Source organism: Vicugna pacos, chromosome 13 (genome assembly GCF_048564905.1).
Source record: "Vicugna pacos chromosome 13, VicPac4, whole genome shotgun sequence".
Classification (NCBI taxonomy): domain Eukaryota; kingdom Metazoa; phylum Chordata; class Mammalia; order Artiodactyla; family Camelidae; genus Vicugna; species Vicugna pacos.
Genome location: NC_132999.1, coordinates 17,468,135 through 17,485,229, shown reverse-complemented (window position 1 = coordinate 17,485,229; position 17,095 = coordinate 17,468,135). Strand labels below are relative to the sequence as shown.

The 17,095-nt window shown below is 40.5% G+C and overlaps 1 protein-coding gene across 4 annotated transcripts in view; it reads right to left on the bottom strand.

The window, feature by feature from the left end:
• SLC35D1 (solute carrier family 35 member D1) overlaps nucleotides 1–17,095 on the bottom strand; it is a 58,050-nt gene that overhangs the window by 31,290 nt on the left and 9,665 nt on the right. For all 4 annotated transcript variants that reach the window (XR_012079030.1, XR_012079029.1, XM_072974253.1 and 1 more), the window contains exons 8-10: nucleotides 15,421–15,513; nucleotides 1,598–1,665; nucleotides 267–345 (exon numbers count right to left, since the gene is read on the bottom strand). Coding sequence is in view for 2 of the 4 variants with exons in the window: in XM_072974253.1 (XP_072830354.1) it covers nucleotides 267–345; nucleotides 1,598–1,665; nucleotides 15,421–15,513 (240 nt within the window). In the remaining 2 variants the exon portion in view is untranslated. The remainder of the gene's footprint in view (nucleotides 1–266; nucleotides 346–1,597; nucleotides 1,666–15,420; nucleotides 15,514–17,095) is intronic.

The window sequence follows — 17,095 nt, the reverse complement described above, 5'->3', positions numbered from 1 at the left end:
AGGCCTGCTTCTCCTCCTTCTCTCTGGGGTGGCACATGCTCCTTTCCCCGTACTCCTCAGAGCTAAGGGACCTGAAAGGAGGCATTATGCTCTCCCTGAGTTCTCAGACTATTTCAGAAACCGCCACCACAATTTGTCAAACCCTCAAGAAAATACGCAAGGAAATAAGAATTATGGGGCTTAAGGCTACAGCCAGACTTATTTTAGAGGAATGATTCTGAAGTAAAGCAGGCACCCAAAAGGTAACAGTACCTTTTTTAACTCACCTTAATACAGCCAACTATTGTAGTTGTAAGAGCAGAATTATACTGAGTGCAGAGCACTGTAGCGTACATCAAGATAAATCTGGAAAGAAGAAGAAAGAGGTATCTTATAAGTAAGATCCAACTGCTTACTTCATAGCAATCTCCAGCCAAGAGAAACAATCAGCGGTGGCCACGCCAACACAGTCTACTAGTCACTGACTGACTGAGGGGTTTCCTTGCCTCACTGCCCAAATCTAATGCTATGTCCACTTTGAAAGAATAGTGTTTATAGTTTTTCCGGCAGAGAACCTGGAGCACAGTAGTTACTCATGAAAGAACCATCTCTCTGCAATGTTAAGAAACAAAATAAAACAATAAAATATCTCATAGTGCGGCTTCAGATTTTTTTTCTTTAATTTCATTAAAACGAAACACATGTCCATTTAATGACCAGGTGTCCTTCCCAGCTACTGCACCAAAGCCTTGAAACCACCATCCATAACCATGAGCACTCTTTTTAGATCACAGTCCTGACTCGGCTAACCCAGATAGAAAGCTCAGGGTTCACAGACCCTGGCCCAGGTGTCCACGTTGCATGGGGACAGTATGACTCCGGCCCAAGGTGAAGGCAAGAGAGATTCTTCAGGACCCAAGAAAAGCAAACGAGAACTGCTTCAAGAGGGGATACCGTTTCACTTAACAACTAAGTGGCAGCAGCTAGATTTACGAGGCTTCTGAGCCTGACTCCGTACTAAGGTATCATGTCAACTTTATTTGGAGCATCCACTCCCTGTGTGCCTAACCTGTGCCAGATGCAGTCACAAATACCACCTGAAGTGACTGGTTGAGGGAAAAGGCACGAGGTTAACATGGGGGTGCAGAACAGAGGCACATCTGCAGACACCCTCTTGCCTTCTACTACCTGGAGGGAGAAGCAGTCCTAAATTCAAAGGCTGCCACTGCTGCCTATTAATTCTGCAAACTTACACTCAACTTACTTGAGTTCTGAGCCTGCTTTCTCATAGGTAAGGGGACAATAATAACTGTTAAATGGTCAATGGAGAAAGAAAATTATCTAGTGTATATTGAACTATAATGGTGCTTATCATACACTAGCTTACTGGGTAAACATTAGTTTTTTTTTCCTCCATCTTTCTAAGCATGACTTAGAGACCTGTTCAGTGGCCCTGAGAGCACATTCCCAAGGGCAGAGAAACCACCTGAATCTGGAGGTTTATCCTAAGCTGATACACTCAAGAGATAGAATAGGGTGCTGAGGAACGAGGCAAAAAGACGCTAGATAACAAATTTCTCTAGGAAAACTATCTGCTAATAAGGCAGCAAAGGCTTACCCCATCACACAGGAGAGGGTGAACTGTAGAAGAAAGAGGGTGTCGGCCCAGCCATCAAAATCCATTGCCTGTAACACAAGAGAAAGCACCCGATTTTAGAGCAGGCTCTCAAAGCTGTTCCATATATTAATCGAAATCCTACATGCTTGCTCCCACCACACAGACTCATACATACACTTCCCTGCATCACCCCAAGGACAGAGAGTGATATTCAAGAATCTCATACATATGCAGCTGAATCACAAGCAGTTTCATAAGGTTTTTTCTTTTCCAAAATGTACTGTGAGGGAGATTTGGTACTTCTCCCTGCTGGTGCAAAGAAACTGATATTTGCTTGAAGGCACAAGCCACATCCAGCTAATCTCAGCAGTTCCCCCAGATGGCTGGTATGAGAGGCTTTCTCAAACCGTAAGACAGATTTCCTCCTTCCAACATGTGAAAACTCAAGTACAACCTTAGTTCCTCAAATTCAGCTGAGGTCTGTCCAGGGAAAATTACTACTATGAAACAGCTGATTGTAAAAGAAACATTTCTGTTGTTTTATTTGTTTTTAAGCCAAAAGCAAAGGAATGAAAAGAAATGACAGGACGCACTGATTATCTCATCTCTCACGCTGGAGGGGGTGTTTCCGCCTCAAGTACAAAATGTCCCTTGCAATATGAGTTTGATAAGCAAATCTGAGAACGTTTCACTTTTTATATCTCTGCCAGCCTGTCCAGCGTCAACTCTTGCCACCTCAACATAAAAACCAGAGCTCCGGGACTCCAGCAGTACCAGGCTCCTTGTGGTTTATAAAACATATAACATGTAGTTTCACACTCACGTGCTGCTGCCTGGAATGTCCCTCCCCTCAACATTCGTCTGACCCCTGCTCACCCATCAAACTAAAACTCCAGCAGCTGCTCTGTGGGGCTTCCCCTGATCAAGAACTCCTTCCTCTGTGCCTCAGCAGTACTTCTCTCTAGGGCTCTTATCTCTCTGAACTGCAAGTCTTTCTACACCGTGCCTATACACTGAGCTCCCGGGGGGAGGACCCACACCGTCTTAACTGAATCACATTCTGCACACAGCATGTGCATGTGACAGATGGTAGACATTCAGTCTATTTATGGTTCTCTATTGCGGCATAACATAAAAAATAAAATTCACCAATTTTAAGCATGCAATTCAGTGAGTCTTGACAAATGTATACAGTCATATAACCATCATTATAATTATGATAAAGAAGTTTCAGCCTAAAACCTTAAAACCTGAAAGAAAATAGGGAAAAACTCCTTGACAGTGGTCTTGACAACAATTTTTGGGGTATGACACCAAAAGCACAAACAACAAAAGCAAAGACATGTAAGAGGGACTCCATCAAACTAAAAAGTTTCTGCACAGCAAAAGAAACAATACAAAATGAGAAGGCAACCTACGGAAAGAGAAAAAATATTTCCAAACCATGAATGTGATGAGGGGTCAATATCCAACATATATAAGGAACTCATAAAACTCAACAGAAAAAAACAAAAAGCCAAACAGCCCAACTTAACAATGGGCAGAGGAACTGAGTAGACATTTTCTTAAAAAAAAAAAAAAAGAGGTATAAATGGACAACAGGTACATGAAAAGGTGCTCAACATCACTAATCATCAGAAAAATGCAAATCCAAACCACAATGAGATAGCACCCCACACCCGTCAGAATGGCTGCCATCAACACCAGATGTCAAGTGCCGGCGAGGGTGTGCAGAAACCACAAGCTCTGCATATTGTTGGTGGGAATGTGAACCAGTGCAGCCACAACAGAAACACACACAAACACACACACACACAATAGAATATTATTCAGCCATGAGAAAGAAGGAAATCGTGTCATTTGCAACAACACAGATGGACCCTGAGGGCATTATGTGAAGTAAATCAGAGAAAGATAAAAGCTGTCTAATCTCACTTATGTGTAAAATCTAAAAAAGTCAGATCTTTTTTTATTGAAGTTTTATCAGTTACAAAGTGTCAATTTCTGGCGTACAGCACAATGTCCCAGTCATGCATACACACACACACACACACACACACACACACACACACATATATATATAAATTTTCATATTCTTTTTCATTAAAGGTAAAAAAAACCCCAAATTTATAGAAAGAGAAAGTAGAATGGTGGTTCTTAGGGGCTGGGGAATGGGGGAAATAGTGAGATGTTGGTTTTACAACTTGTAAGATGTGTAAGTTCTGGCGGTCTAATGTATAAGCCTGATGTTATAATTAACAGTACCATATTACATACTTTCAAGTCACTAAGAGAGTACATCTTAAGTGTTCTCACCACAAAAAAGAAATGGCAGTTATACGTGGTGATGCAACTGTTAACTAATGCTACCGTGGTAATCGTTTCACAATATATAAGCATATCAACCATTGTACAACTGAAACTTACACAATATTAGATGTCAACTGTATCTCAGTAAAGCTAGAATAAGAGAGAAATATTTACCACCCTAGAAAGTTCCCTCTTGCCCCTGTACAGTCAATCCCTTCCCCCATTTACAGACTCTGGGAACCTCTGATCTAATGCTGTTACTAGAGTTTTGCTGTTCAATCAATTTTATATAAATGGGATTGTATAGTACGTACTTTTTAATGTCTGGCTTCTTTCACTTGGCATAATTCAGATGGCTTGGTTCTTTCAGTGACTGTACCTTTAACTTTGTAAGAAACTGCCAAACTGTTTTCCAAAGTAGCTATAACATTTTGTATTCTACTGCTCTACATTCTTAATTAACACTTGGAACTGTTTGAGACCATCCCTGTGATTAAGAAAATGGTATCTCATTGTAATTTTAACTTGCATTTTCCTAATGACTAATGAGGTTGAGCATCTTTCAATGTGCTTTTTTTGCCATCGGTACTGCTTCTTCGGTGAAGTAACTGTCCAGATATTTTCCAAATTTTATTCAGGTTGTCTTCTTCCTACTGCGTCGTAAGAAGTTTGTTTTAATATTTTGGATATAAGTCCTTAATCATACTATGCAAATTATTTTCAGATCTCGTCTTTGGCTTGCATTTTCTTAATGGCATCTTTCGAAAAACAAGAAGTTTTAATTTTGATGAGGCCTACCATCAATTTTGTGTTTTATAATTCTTGCTTTTTATGCCTTTTCTACAAACCCCAGATCTAACCCAAAGTCACAAAGATATTCCTGTGTGTTTTCTTCTAATTGTATAGTTTTAGCTTTACTCTTAGGTCTACGATCCTCTTGTTCAGCCAGGGCTGCTGTAATGAAGTATCACAAACTGAGGGACTTCAACAACAGAAATGTACTGTCTCCCGGTTCTGCAAGCTAGCAGTCCAAGATCAAGGTGCCAGCAGGGCTGGTAACTTCTGAGGGCTGTGAGACAGGATCTGCTCCATGCCTCCCCCCAGCGCTGGTGCTCTGCTGGCAATCTTTGGTGTGCCTCAGCTTGTGGAGGCCTCACACTGATGTCTGCCTTTATGTTCTCACAGCATTCTCCCTGTGTGACTGTCCGTGTCCAAATTTCCCTTCTTGTAACAGCACCAGTGCTACTGGATTAGAGGTCCACCCCAATCCATCTTAATGAATTACATCTGCAATGACCCTATTTCCAAATAAGGTCACATTCTGAGGTGCTGGGGGTAGGACTTCAACATGAATTTGAGGGAGGAAATGACACAATACAAGTCAAAATACTTTTCAAGCTAATTTTTATGTATTTCCTGAGGTAAGGGTCAAGGCTCATTTTTCTGTATATAGATGTGGTGTCCTGGAAAGGTCAGCAAGGTCGGGCTGGTGGATGGGGTTGCTCAAGTCCTCACCCTTAATGACTTTCTGTTTAGTTACTCTATCAATGACTGAAAGGGGAATGTTAACATCTCCAGCTATCATTGTGGGTTGGTCTGTTTACCCTTTCTATCAGTTTTTGCTTCATTTATTTTGAAGCTCTCTCAGCAACACATTCAGGATTGTTATACCCACTTGCTATATAAACCCTTTCGGCATTAAGAAATGTCCCTCTTTATGGTAGTTTCCTTTGTTCATTCCATTTAAGGTTTATTGAATGTGTAGGTTTAGAGTTTTCATCAAATTTAGGAAAAACTCAGCCATTAATTCCTCAAAATTTTTCCTGTGCCCCCACCCCACCCCTTCTGCAGAATTACAGTTACGCACACATTAGACCTCTTGGTATTATCCCACGTGTCACGAATATATTTGTTCATTTGTTTTCTATTCTTTTTCTCTGCACTTCATCTTGAATAGTTTCTACTGCTATTTCTTTAATTCACTGGACTTTTCCTGAATAGTGACTAATCTGATGTTTAATACTTTCTGCTTTAGTTTTCTAGGCTGATTATATTTTTCATCGCTTAAAGTTCCATTTGGGTCTTTTTTATATCTTTCTTTTCTCTTCTCATCCTTTCTCTCTCAACAATCCTTCAGTGCCTTCACTGTACAGCTTGATACCTACTGCGTCCCAATCATGTGCTCGGCTACACACTACGCTGAAGATGGTTCAGTCAGGTCTGCTGATAATGAAGACACACACAGCGGCAATAAAAACATACTGCCTTATGTTTGTGGACTGCACTGTAGTTTACAAAGTGCTTTGGGATATAGCCTGTCATTTGATTCGTAAGACAACCCTGTGAGGTAGAAAGGCCATGTCTTATTATACCCAGAAGACAATGAGTGACTTACTTTAGGTAACAGCTAATCCACGGTAAACTTGAGTCTCTGTGCTCCAAGCCAAACGTTCTCTACGCTGAGCATCAAGTTTTATTCAGAAAAATACTTCAAATATATAGTGCACTATGTTCCCTCTGGGAACATAATAACTGTATCTGTAGATTAGTAAAATAAATCTCACGGACATGATTCCATCTATATAAAATCCAAAAATAGAAAAACAGTTCTCAAGGACTTTTTTCTTTCCCTAAATATTCAGCCTGCTTCTGGAGAAAGCCTGTCTATGGAGGAGGCAGCCTGTTGCATCCCCCTGCTCTGCCCCAGGAATGGACCTCTGGCTGCAACAGAACAAGCAGCAGCCATCTGAAGGCATAGCTGTAGGATAAATATGACCCACACAGTCCTCCAGCACAAGGGCGTCCACTCTCCCCACCAGAAAGACAGCACTGAAAACACAATAAAAGCTACTGCTTATTAACCTACTATGTTTTTATGCTCCAGGCTCTGAAATATTAAGTATAACTTTCCCAAAATTATTCAGCAAGTAAACGCCCATTCAGCTGCATAACCTATCATCTTTCTGTCTGTACTACTAGGGAAAACAAGACAGTATGTTCTGAATTTTTTCTCCTAGATGGCTCCCCATGGTTACTGAGCCAAAAAGGGATAGTTCTAACTCTGCCATTAATTTTCTGTGAGGCTATCATTTAACCTTTCTAAGCCTCTACCTATGTTACAAATATAGAAAACTGCTCCATCTGCCTCTTGTGAGAATCAACTGTGAGAATAAAATGCAAACATTTTAAATGTATGCATAATTTACATAGAGAGAGGTTATTCACTTAAATGTCTACCACTATTATCTCTCAGTGATAGATTTCCAAGCAAATTTTTCTTCTCCCCAAGATAGGAAATAAAGAAGGTACAGTGAGAATGTACTTTGTTATTCAGGAAAACAAAAAACATTAAAAATGAAACAAAACTTCTGCATCGAGATAACACTGATAAAGAACCATTGTGAAGAAAATGACCCACTTGGTCATCCTGTGTGACGCACAGCTAAACGGGTTCCCTGCCACAGGCCTCAATCTTCAACCCTGGCTGGGTGGGACTGTGACTACAGACTGAACATACAAAGATGCTTTCTTAGGTCTTCCATCTGTTTTAACGGAGTCACTGGTCCTACAGGGGTTGGTGTAATACCGCAAGCCAGTACACACCACAGACATGAAAAGAATGTGGCATAATTAATGGGCAAATGGGTTATGTAGACCCACCACTTCCTTAAACTAGGCATTTGGTTTAAATGAGACTTTCAGTTAAATAAAAATATTTGAAAAACAAAAAAAAAGCTTACTGAAAAAAAATGTGTAGTTGTTTAGGTTAAAGAATTAAGAGAGAGAGACTGAGTAAGATTAGGCAGTAACACTACATAATCAATAACATAGTAAAATCTAGTGAAGGTATATCTGAAACTAATACAATACTGTATGTCAATTACACTTCAATTTAAAAAAGAAAAGAAAAGAAAAGAAAATCTAGTGCAGGGATGCAGTCAGATTTTGTCTAACCAGTCAACTGATCTACCCATCTGGACCCCTTGCTTGAAAAGAAAAGTCTGAGGCTATGTACAGGTCTAGCAAGAAAGGGCTGTGACAACTTGGCAATGTCTACAAATGTAACGTTAGCACCAAACTGCCACCCCAGTTCTAGTGAGAAGCATGGAGTAATTTCAATGAGTACCCGAGCCTTAGATGCAACCATTCTCATTCCCAGGAAAATGTGCTAAGCAAAGAACTGCCAACTTAAACTTGAGATTTGAAATAAAATCCAAAGCATGATTGAGACATTTTCTTATGTGTCTAGATACCTCCCTGCTTACTATAAAGCCTAAAACTAAACAAACCACTTAGTCTTTGGATTCATGGTAAAGAAAAAAAGGTTGATGAATGATACCTTTCTATTCAGAAAATTCTTTCCCCAAAAAACTCTTGAGAAAAAGACTGAACCCTTATCTTAGAAAGTAAACATCTAGGAAACTTGTGAAGGCAGAAGACAATGTCAGTGTTGTAAATGATCTGCATGGTTCCCCCTATCTTGGGAGAGCCAGACAAGCTGATGGGGCCAGCGGTCCTAGGCTATGACCCTCCTCTGCACTACTGTAACCATCCGTCACAATTTCTCCTGCTCTGCCTCCTGCTCCTAGTTCAGACAAGGAATACGTACCCAGATATTGTCACTACCTCTGCCCAACAGGCTCTGCCACCTATGTAAAACCTACATATGGTGGCAAAACTACACAGTCCGGCTTACCAACGGGGTCTCTTACTCTTATTTGAACAAAAGCATATCCTCAAAAGAAAGAGCGACTAAAAACATTACTTTGTCAGTCAAACAATATACAAGCAAACAAAAAGATCCAGTTATTCATAAATAAAGAATAGCTGATCCAACCCACCCCCATTTGAGAATACCAAGGCCCAGAAAGCAGAAGGGTTCCGTCTCTATGTGGAGAGAACATTTTACGGTTTGAGAATCAGTCTCTCTGGTCCACAGAGTGGCCCTGAAAAGATTAATAACTCTGGACAGGCTAAAGCAACAGCCTAAGAATTCCTCACTATTTAGTAGCAATGCTTAGTAAGAGAGACTCCAGGTAGACAATCTGTGCGGGAACTTTTCCTGCAAAACTCACCTGAACCGTGTCATTTAACCAGCGATATAATGAAGACATTATCCAGTGTCCCGGTGCCTACAGCACGGCCTTGTGAGAGCCACAGCAAGGAGTCTGTTCTTCCACCCTCCCGAGAGCACCTAGCCGGGTGTGCTGTCAGAAAGCCAGGCTCCAGTTCCTGGGACTCTGAATCACTGGCTTTGTGCTGCAGACATTCCCTTTCGGAGGCAGCAACCAACAAGTTCAAACACAGTCTGTCCTATCTGACTCTTTGGAAAATCATTAGTCAACTGATGCTTGCTCTGCCTTTATCTATATTAACTAGGTATCTTTAGTTAACAGTAAGCCTGCTTTTGCATGACACTTTTCTTTTTAAAGGAGAATGTTTTAAAGCTAGAAGACCTATGTTTAAAAAAACAAAGTGCTGAATATGTATTGGTTCCTTGGTTTTTGGTAAACCCAGGACTTTGCGAACTTAAACATTTACAAAAATTACACACAGACACACACATGTTTGGTTTCTCTGAATACTTTGCCAAGGACTTGCATTATGTGCTCACTGGGGTGAGTTGTTCAATTGGATCTTACCTATCAATTTTTATGGTAGTTTAGTTTTTTCTTCCTTGGCCTTCAACTCTTGCTTAAAGGCTGGCCAGCCCCATCAACTGCTCTGTGTAACTCCTTCCTCCCTGAAGAGCTGAACTTTCAGAGTCCCCGTATTGGATTCCGGTCCTAACAGAAGGAAGTGCTCCCTCCTCTACCTACTAAAAACATTAACGGTGGGATTTTGAAAAAATTAATTTGGATCTGATTTTGCTTCAATTTGTATCCTGAGACAGGAGTCTGCAAATGTGAATAATGAGAACAAATTAATTTGTCGCACCTCCCCCAGTTACTTTAAAATTTAGAATTCATCACAGGACAGTCATTATTTATAGAAAACTTTCCCTCATGTTCCTTTTACAATGTAATTTAAAATACATTCACACAGTTCTACGATCAAAAAATATATAAGAAGCTAAATAGTGAAAAGTCTCCCTCTTGTTCCTGTTCTACGCTTACCCTGTTCTCTCTTACACACACAGACTGGTGGTTACTTTATTAGCTTCGTGTAGATGCTTCCAGAGTTTCTTTACTTAAATAATAAGTAAATAAAATGAATGTGTTATATATTCTTATTTTTCCCTTTTTATTTTATTCAAAAGGTAGTATACCATATGCACGGTTTTACACTGTTATCTTTTCCTTAAACATTTTATCTTGGAGATCTTTGCATTCAATTCACAGAGAGCTTCCAAGCAAAATGGCTCTGGGTCAGGAAAGCCAGGAGCCAGCAGATGGGAGCTGTCTGTCAGCACTGGTTATCTGGAGTCAGGGAGGAGCTGGGCTCGTGCCAGCTGCCGGAAGAGCAGCCCGGTCTCGCCAGTGGCATGCCTTCCACTCCTCAGGACCGGCCTCAGCCCCGAAAGGGCCGTACCTAGAGAACCAACCAACTCAGGTGATTGGCCTACTCAGTTTACACGTGACAAAGCAGGCCCGGAGCACAGGAGGGACTTGTGGTCAAGTACAGAAGTGGAGGTTGCTAGTCTATGTATTCTGGCTCCAAATTCTTTCCACTGTACCACGTATGTCAGAAACTTTTAGAGACGTGTCTGCAGAGTAAATTTCAAATTCCTGTGTCAAGCCCTGGTCCCGACTTAGAAGGAAGTGGGGTGTGGTGCAGCAGGAAGAGAGAGCACGAGCTGGAGAGTCAGGAAACCTGGGTTCTAGTCCTGAGCCCTCTGTGGGTCCCCGTTCCCTCTGTGAAGTAAGAGACTGCCACCAGATGCTCTCCAAGGTCTCCTCTAAGGGCTTCCGAGTCTTTGACATCCACTTCTAGCCGTACTGAAGAGCCTGGTCCCTGAGGTTGTGCCCAGGGTCCTGTTATTAGTTCCACCTGGAAGGTACCTTTGTTTCTCTGTCTCCACACCTCCAGACCCACTCTGACTTCTCCCGATACTTACCTGTTAAGAAAATACTCCTTGTGAACAAGCTAAGCCCTCCTACCTTAGAGCCGGCTCTTCCCTGGGCCTAGATTACTCCTTCCAAAGAGCCAAACTGGTCTCTCAAATCAGTGTCTGCTCAAATGACGCTTATAAAGATGCTTTCCCTCATCATCTTATCCAAAGTAGCACTTCCCCAGTCGTCCTCCTCCTCTACTTTATTTCTCTTCATAGCTACTACAGAATTTACGTTTACTCTGTCTCACCCCATTGGAATGCAATGCAAACTCCTCTAAAGCAGAGACATGTCTTTTTTTTTCAACTTCGAAGAGCACCTGACATATAATAAGCACTCAATAAATACTCACTGAATGAAACGACTATTTGTAAACAATTAAGTAACAAAAAGCCAGGCTGCAGAGACTCCTCTTCTAATACTACTCTGAGGCGTTTCTCACATTCAGTAGTTTGTTCTGTACGCATGGAAGTCCCACACAGGGGGGAAGATAAGTCAGGGAGGCAGCAGACGGCTTTGGGAGATAGATGTAGTCAGGCACACAGCAAGGGATCTTCCTGGAGCCAGACAGACAGGTTCCAGCACTAACCTCTGCCCCTGTGCAACCTCAAGCATGTCCTTAACTTCTAGAAATCAGATAACCTACCTCACAGGTATACAACGAGGATGAGGGAAAACGATTTATGTGGAAGCATCTTATCAGGTACAGGCATCATATTCTACAGGTGAAGTACTACTTTGAGGCCAGAAGTAGACTGAAACTGTTGATGTGGGAACAGTTTTATTTAAAGATAAAGTGCCTGGGAACCCTCCTACACTATTGGTGGGAATGTACATTGGTGCAGCCATTATGGAGAACAGTACGGAGGTTCCTTAAAAAACCAAAACCATAGTTACCATGTGATCCAGCAATCCCATTCCTGGGCATATGTCCAGAAAAGATAAAAATTCTAATTCGAAAAGATACATGCACCCTGTTGTTCACAGCAGCATTATCTACAATAGGCAAGACATGGAAGCAACCTAAGTGCCCACCGACAGATGAATGGATAAAGAAAATGTGAGGGGTGTCTGTGTATATGTATATATACAATGGAATATTACACAGCCATAAAAAGAACAAATGCCATTTGCAGCAACAGGGGTGGACGTAGAGATTATCATACTAAGTGAAGTAAATCAGACAGAGAAAAACAAATATATTGTTTTATATGTGGAATCCAAAAAAAATGATACAAATGAACTTATTTACAGAACAGAAATAGACTCACAGACATAGAAACAAACATGGTTACCAAAGGGAAAAAGGAGGGACAAACTAGGAGTTTGGGATTTACAGATACACAATACTATATATAAAATAGATAAGCAGCAGAGACCTACTGTATAGCACAGGGAACTACACTGAGTATGTTTTAATAACCTCTAATGGAAAAGAATCTGAAGAATTTATATATGTATAGCTGAATCATTTTGCAAAAAAAAATGAATTAAACTGTCACACAAAACAAGTGTCCATTCTTAAAACACATGCACATATATGAATGCTTGTCCACTTATACATATATATGTTGAAGGGAAAACCAAGCCTAAAAGACACACATTGAAAATGAACCTGACTTACTAGAAAATTCTTACCTGAAATCCTACCACATATTCCACTCTATAATGTGAATCATTTTTGACAGGATTTCAAACAGCTTGTAACGAAACTGAACTTTCCAGTGGGAGAGATAAATGCAATGTCTCTTAGGATTCTATGGGTCCTTGGATACTTTAGGTTATCTATGGCTTCCACTCACTGTTCTTGCTGATTAATAAAAACAAATTATTCAACCACCTCTATTAAGTTATATCTCTAATAAGAACCCCAGAACAGGTTAGCATTACTTGTTGCATTTGGTGGATAAGAAAACCAAGCCCCATCTCCTCTAAAGAGCCAATCTTGATATTCAACCCACACCAATTTCTTCCTAACCTGAATACTTATAGTCCTGACCTACGAGCAAGCACTTAGGTGCTGGATCTTACACCATCTCTGTAGCATGCCAAATGTCTTCCTTGGGTGGCAAGCACTGTCGTATTTCTTGTATATTCCCAAAAGAACTTAGCACAGGGCTTCTTAAGCACAAGGAAGATGCTCAGAAATACTAATCTGAGTTGAACTTAAAATGAAATTGTAATAAGCACACAAGGAATTCAGGAACAAAGGCATTTAGGAAAAGGGACAAACTCAGAATTCTCACTTCCCATCTGATGATGACAGGTCTGCTCCCCAAGACAACTGTATGGTCCTCAAAAGCAAGAATATCCCCTAGTTCGTCTTCTTTTTTTCTTGTCACCTGAGCCTTACACTCTGAGACACACAACAGTACTTAACAACTATCTCACAATGTTAGAGGGAGAGTGTGTTAGGGAGAGAACGTTAAGAGAAAGAACATGAGGTTGTAAGCCTGCCTGCCAGTACGTCCATGTGTACCCCAAAAAATGTTTTGTAAGAATCATATTGATATTAAGGATGAAGATGAACAAACATTTATGTGAAACCTAAAACATTGTTGAGGTTGAATACAAAGCCTCCACAATTAGTTTATTATCTCAACATGAAAGTATTTAGATAAACTCTGTCATTAAAAAAAAAATTCTTTCAAAATAAACCTTTCTTGACTTTGTCTGGCATTTCCTTCAGAAAAAACAAAAAGATTACTGAAATTCCACTCCTCTGCTTAAAAAAGGAAGAAAAGAATAAGAGTAAAATCTAAATCTCATCCCGATGTAGGTGGCGAAGTTATTCTTTTCCAGGATGAGTAAACACTTTTAATTATACTGAAGCATTTTAAATGGAAAGTGTGTTACTAAACTTACAAATACGCATGAGTTTTGCTACGACCTGGCAGACAGCTTCTAGTTAAATGATCATCACTCTGGAATGAAGAAACATCTCCTTTGGTCAATTTTTTCAAGTAGTTACAAGCTACTAGTCAAAGTTTCAAGTGAATGAAAATTCCACTTTTACCATATCTATAGAATATCTAGCCACATTAACTTCTCCAACTTTCTCACGTACAGACTGGCCTCAAGATTTGGAACCAATTATGCTGCCATGAGGTGCCTGGTTACTTTACATTACGTTCTTGCCCCAAAGCTAAAGAGTGCTTCCGCCTGCGTCTGCCGGTGGGAGGCAGAACACTGGGAAAGGACCACAGCCTGTCAAGTCAGGCTGACGCTCCTCCCCACCGACAGAACAGCAGAGGGCAAGTTTAGTGTCTCTGAATCTCTATTAACGTGATGGTAAAACCGGGTTAATACAAACTTCTTAGAGCCGTTATGGGGACTACATTACATTACATACATAAAGTGACTAGTACACAGTAGGGCCTCAATAAATGTTAGTTTCTCTTCCCACTTTTTTCCACAGTCACAAAAAAAAAGATATTTAACACTCTACTATTCAAGCAATAGCTCCATTTCTTACCTTGGAGTCATGTTCAGGCCAGCTGGCAGCCAGGCCACAGCTCACTAAAACATTTACGTATGTTCTATGCCAGTTTTAAAAGAAAGAGTTCTTGATGAAAAACACAAAACAGCTTTATAAGCAGTCTTCTCCTGCCTTTGATTCAAGAACAATTTTTTTTGAACAGTTTAACTACTTTCAAAAATCTTTTCTTTATTTTGCTTCCCACTGATTGTGGAACTAATCACTGTCATGAGAATAAATAAATAACACATTTATTCTGAAGAAGCTACTAGTCAGGGGAATCATTAGAAGGACTCTTGGCACAGAAATCCTTGGCAGAATTCTATGTTTCTATTTAGTTTGCAAAATTTTGTAATTCTAACAAAACATTTTCAATTTTTATCCTATGAATATGGGGCTTATTTCAGAGAAAAATTGTCTGGATTTAGTTTGCTACTTTATTTTGGATTTATTTAGCTGAACATTTGCAGAAAATAAGTAAACTATTTTATTAGTTGTTATTTATCCAGTCAAGTCACCACACAATGCTAAGTATCTCCTAAGGGAAAAGGCAGCTTGGGATTTAAGCCAGGATGACAACTGTACCCCCAAACTGAGAGCTTCTAGAGCTGCTGAGCATTTTGCTTAGATTTGAAAAATTCTACTATTTTGGGATTTTTGTTTCTCAAGGATAGTCTGCCAGTCTTCCTCATCTGTAGTTTAGCAGAAACATACGCGTTCCCTTCCTCCACCCACCTGGCACAGAAGAGGACACTAGCTGGCATACACTATTTTTATGCTGACAGCCAGAGCTATTTTAAGCTATTTCAGTACTATCCAAGAAGGTCAGCATGACATTAGTAAGCTAAAAAGTGAATTCTCAAGTTTTTGATCACTTAATAAGGACATTGCTTTTTAACAACCCCACAGTCTATCCCTTGTTCATACAAATAAGAATACAATTCAAAAACATAAGCCATTAAACCACAATTAGAAAATCCTACCTTTTGTGCATCTCCCGTAAAATATGCAATGGCCATGGTGGGCAGAATCATGAACAGTGCATTGTAGTAGAGCAGACCGTACTTTCCCAGCTCCTAGGACAGCAAATAATTAAGTGTTTCATTTCATTCTAGCACTTAGATAGAGGCAACCCTACACAGAGTAGCACCCCCGTTACACACACACGTCTCCCTCTTCCACAACATACACAGTAAATTCAAGTCAGGAGTTCTGCAAACATTGGGAAATAACCTAAGCTCCCCACCCCCCCTAAAAAAGCAAACTTACAAGATTTTAAGTTTATTTGAAATAAACTCCTTGAATGCTGAAGATCAGAGAAATAAAAATGACATCAACTGACTGCCTCCGAACAGCAAGCAGGGAAGAGGTTATTTTGAACACACGCATACATCTCCATAGGAACACATCCTTGGAGCCCTTCCCTTTCCAGAACTGAACCACAAGTCATCAAGTTAGTCTTGGGCTTTTCAGAACCATAACAGAGGGCGACGTAAGAGAGACGGAAGTGGGGAGGGTATATTCAGCCATAGAGCGCATGTTTAGTATGCACGGGTACCTCCAATAAAAAAATAATAATTTTTAGAAATTAAATTGAAGAAAAAGAGAGATGGAAGGACAGACCCAGACACACAGACTCACACTCAGACCAACGCAGACAGATGTAAAGTCTCAGGGAGGTATTTCTGAAAATGCGTAAGTGAAGCACAATGCAAATGAAGACCACCCTACGAGTCCCAAAACACAGTGTGACTGGTAGCGTCCTCAGCTCCTGGGAAGCCACAAAGGGTCACATACACCTCCAAGCACGGGGAGCCTATGAGAGCCCTGGGTCCCCCTTGATTCGGGCAATTCCGGGACATTCAGCAGGAAGCAGAGTCACCCAGAAGAGCAGGCCTGAGTCTGGGGGCTTCAAGGGCAAGTAGAGGAGCAGTGAGGATGGGGTGTAGTACCTGCCTAACTTCTGTGATTGAAAGGCCACCGAATGATATGAAAAGTCAAACTGCCTCCTCAAAAGCAGCTTTGAGAAACTGGAAACAGACATCCAATAACAGAAAACTATAGTTGATTAGACTCTGACACAACCGTACACTGAGATACTATGCAGCCGCTGAAAATGTTTACCAACACTGACAAGGAAGGTGTTTGTGAAACAGGACTAAATGGAAAACACAGGTTAGAAAACATGATGTATCACCTCTCTTTTACGTTCCTCTCATTGTTCAGAGTGCACCTACAAACACACACACAAAAGGCATCTACCAAACAGTGCCTCTCACTTGATGGTGGAATTAATGGAGATTTGTATTTTCTTCTCTTTATCTACATTTTCTACTACTTATCAATGTGTTATTTGTGTGATTTTGTTACAGTTAAAAATGTTTTAAATTTAGTAGCTGCATTCATGTCTGAATGCAACACTAAGTCTTTATGCCACATGATTCGTGCTCAAAGGACCATGATTATAAGCAGTTCGGAAATTACAGGTAATAAAATTCCTGACGTATTAAAAGCATCTGATTGTGGCCCTACTGCCTCTCAGATAAACCAAATGACTGATGCTTATGGCCACCACAAGCATCAATGAAAACCTGTGCCTCACTTCTAAGGCAGCAAGAGAAAAACCATCGTAGGACAAAACCACCTTTAACAACAGTG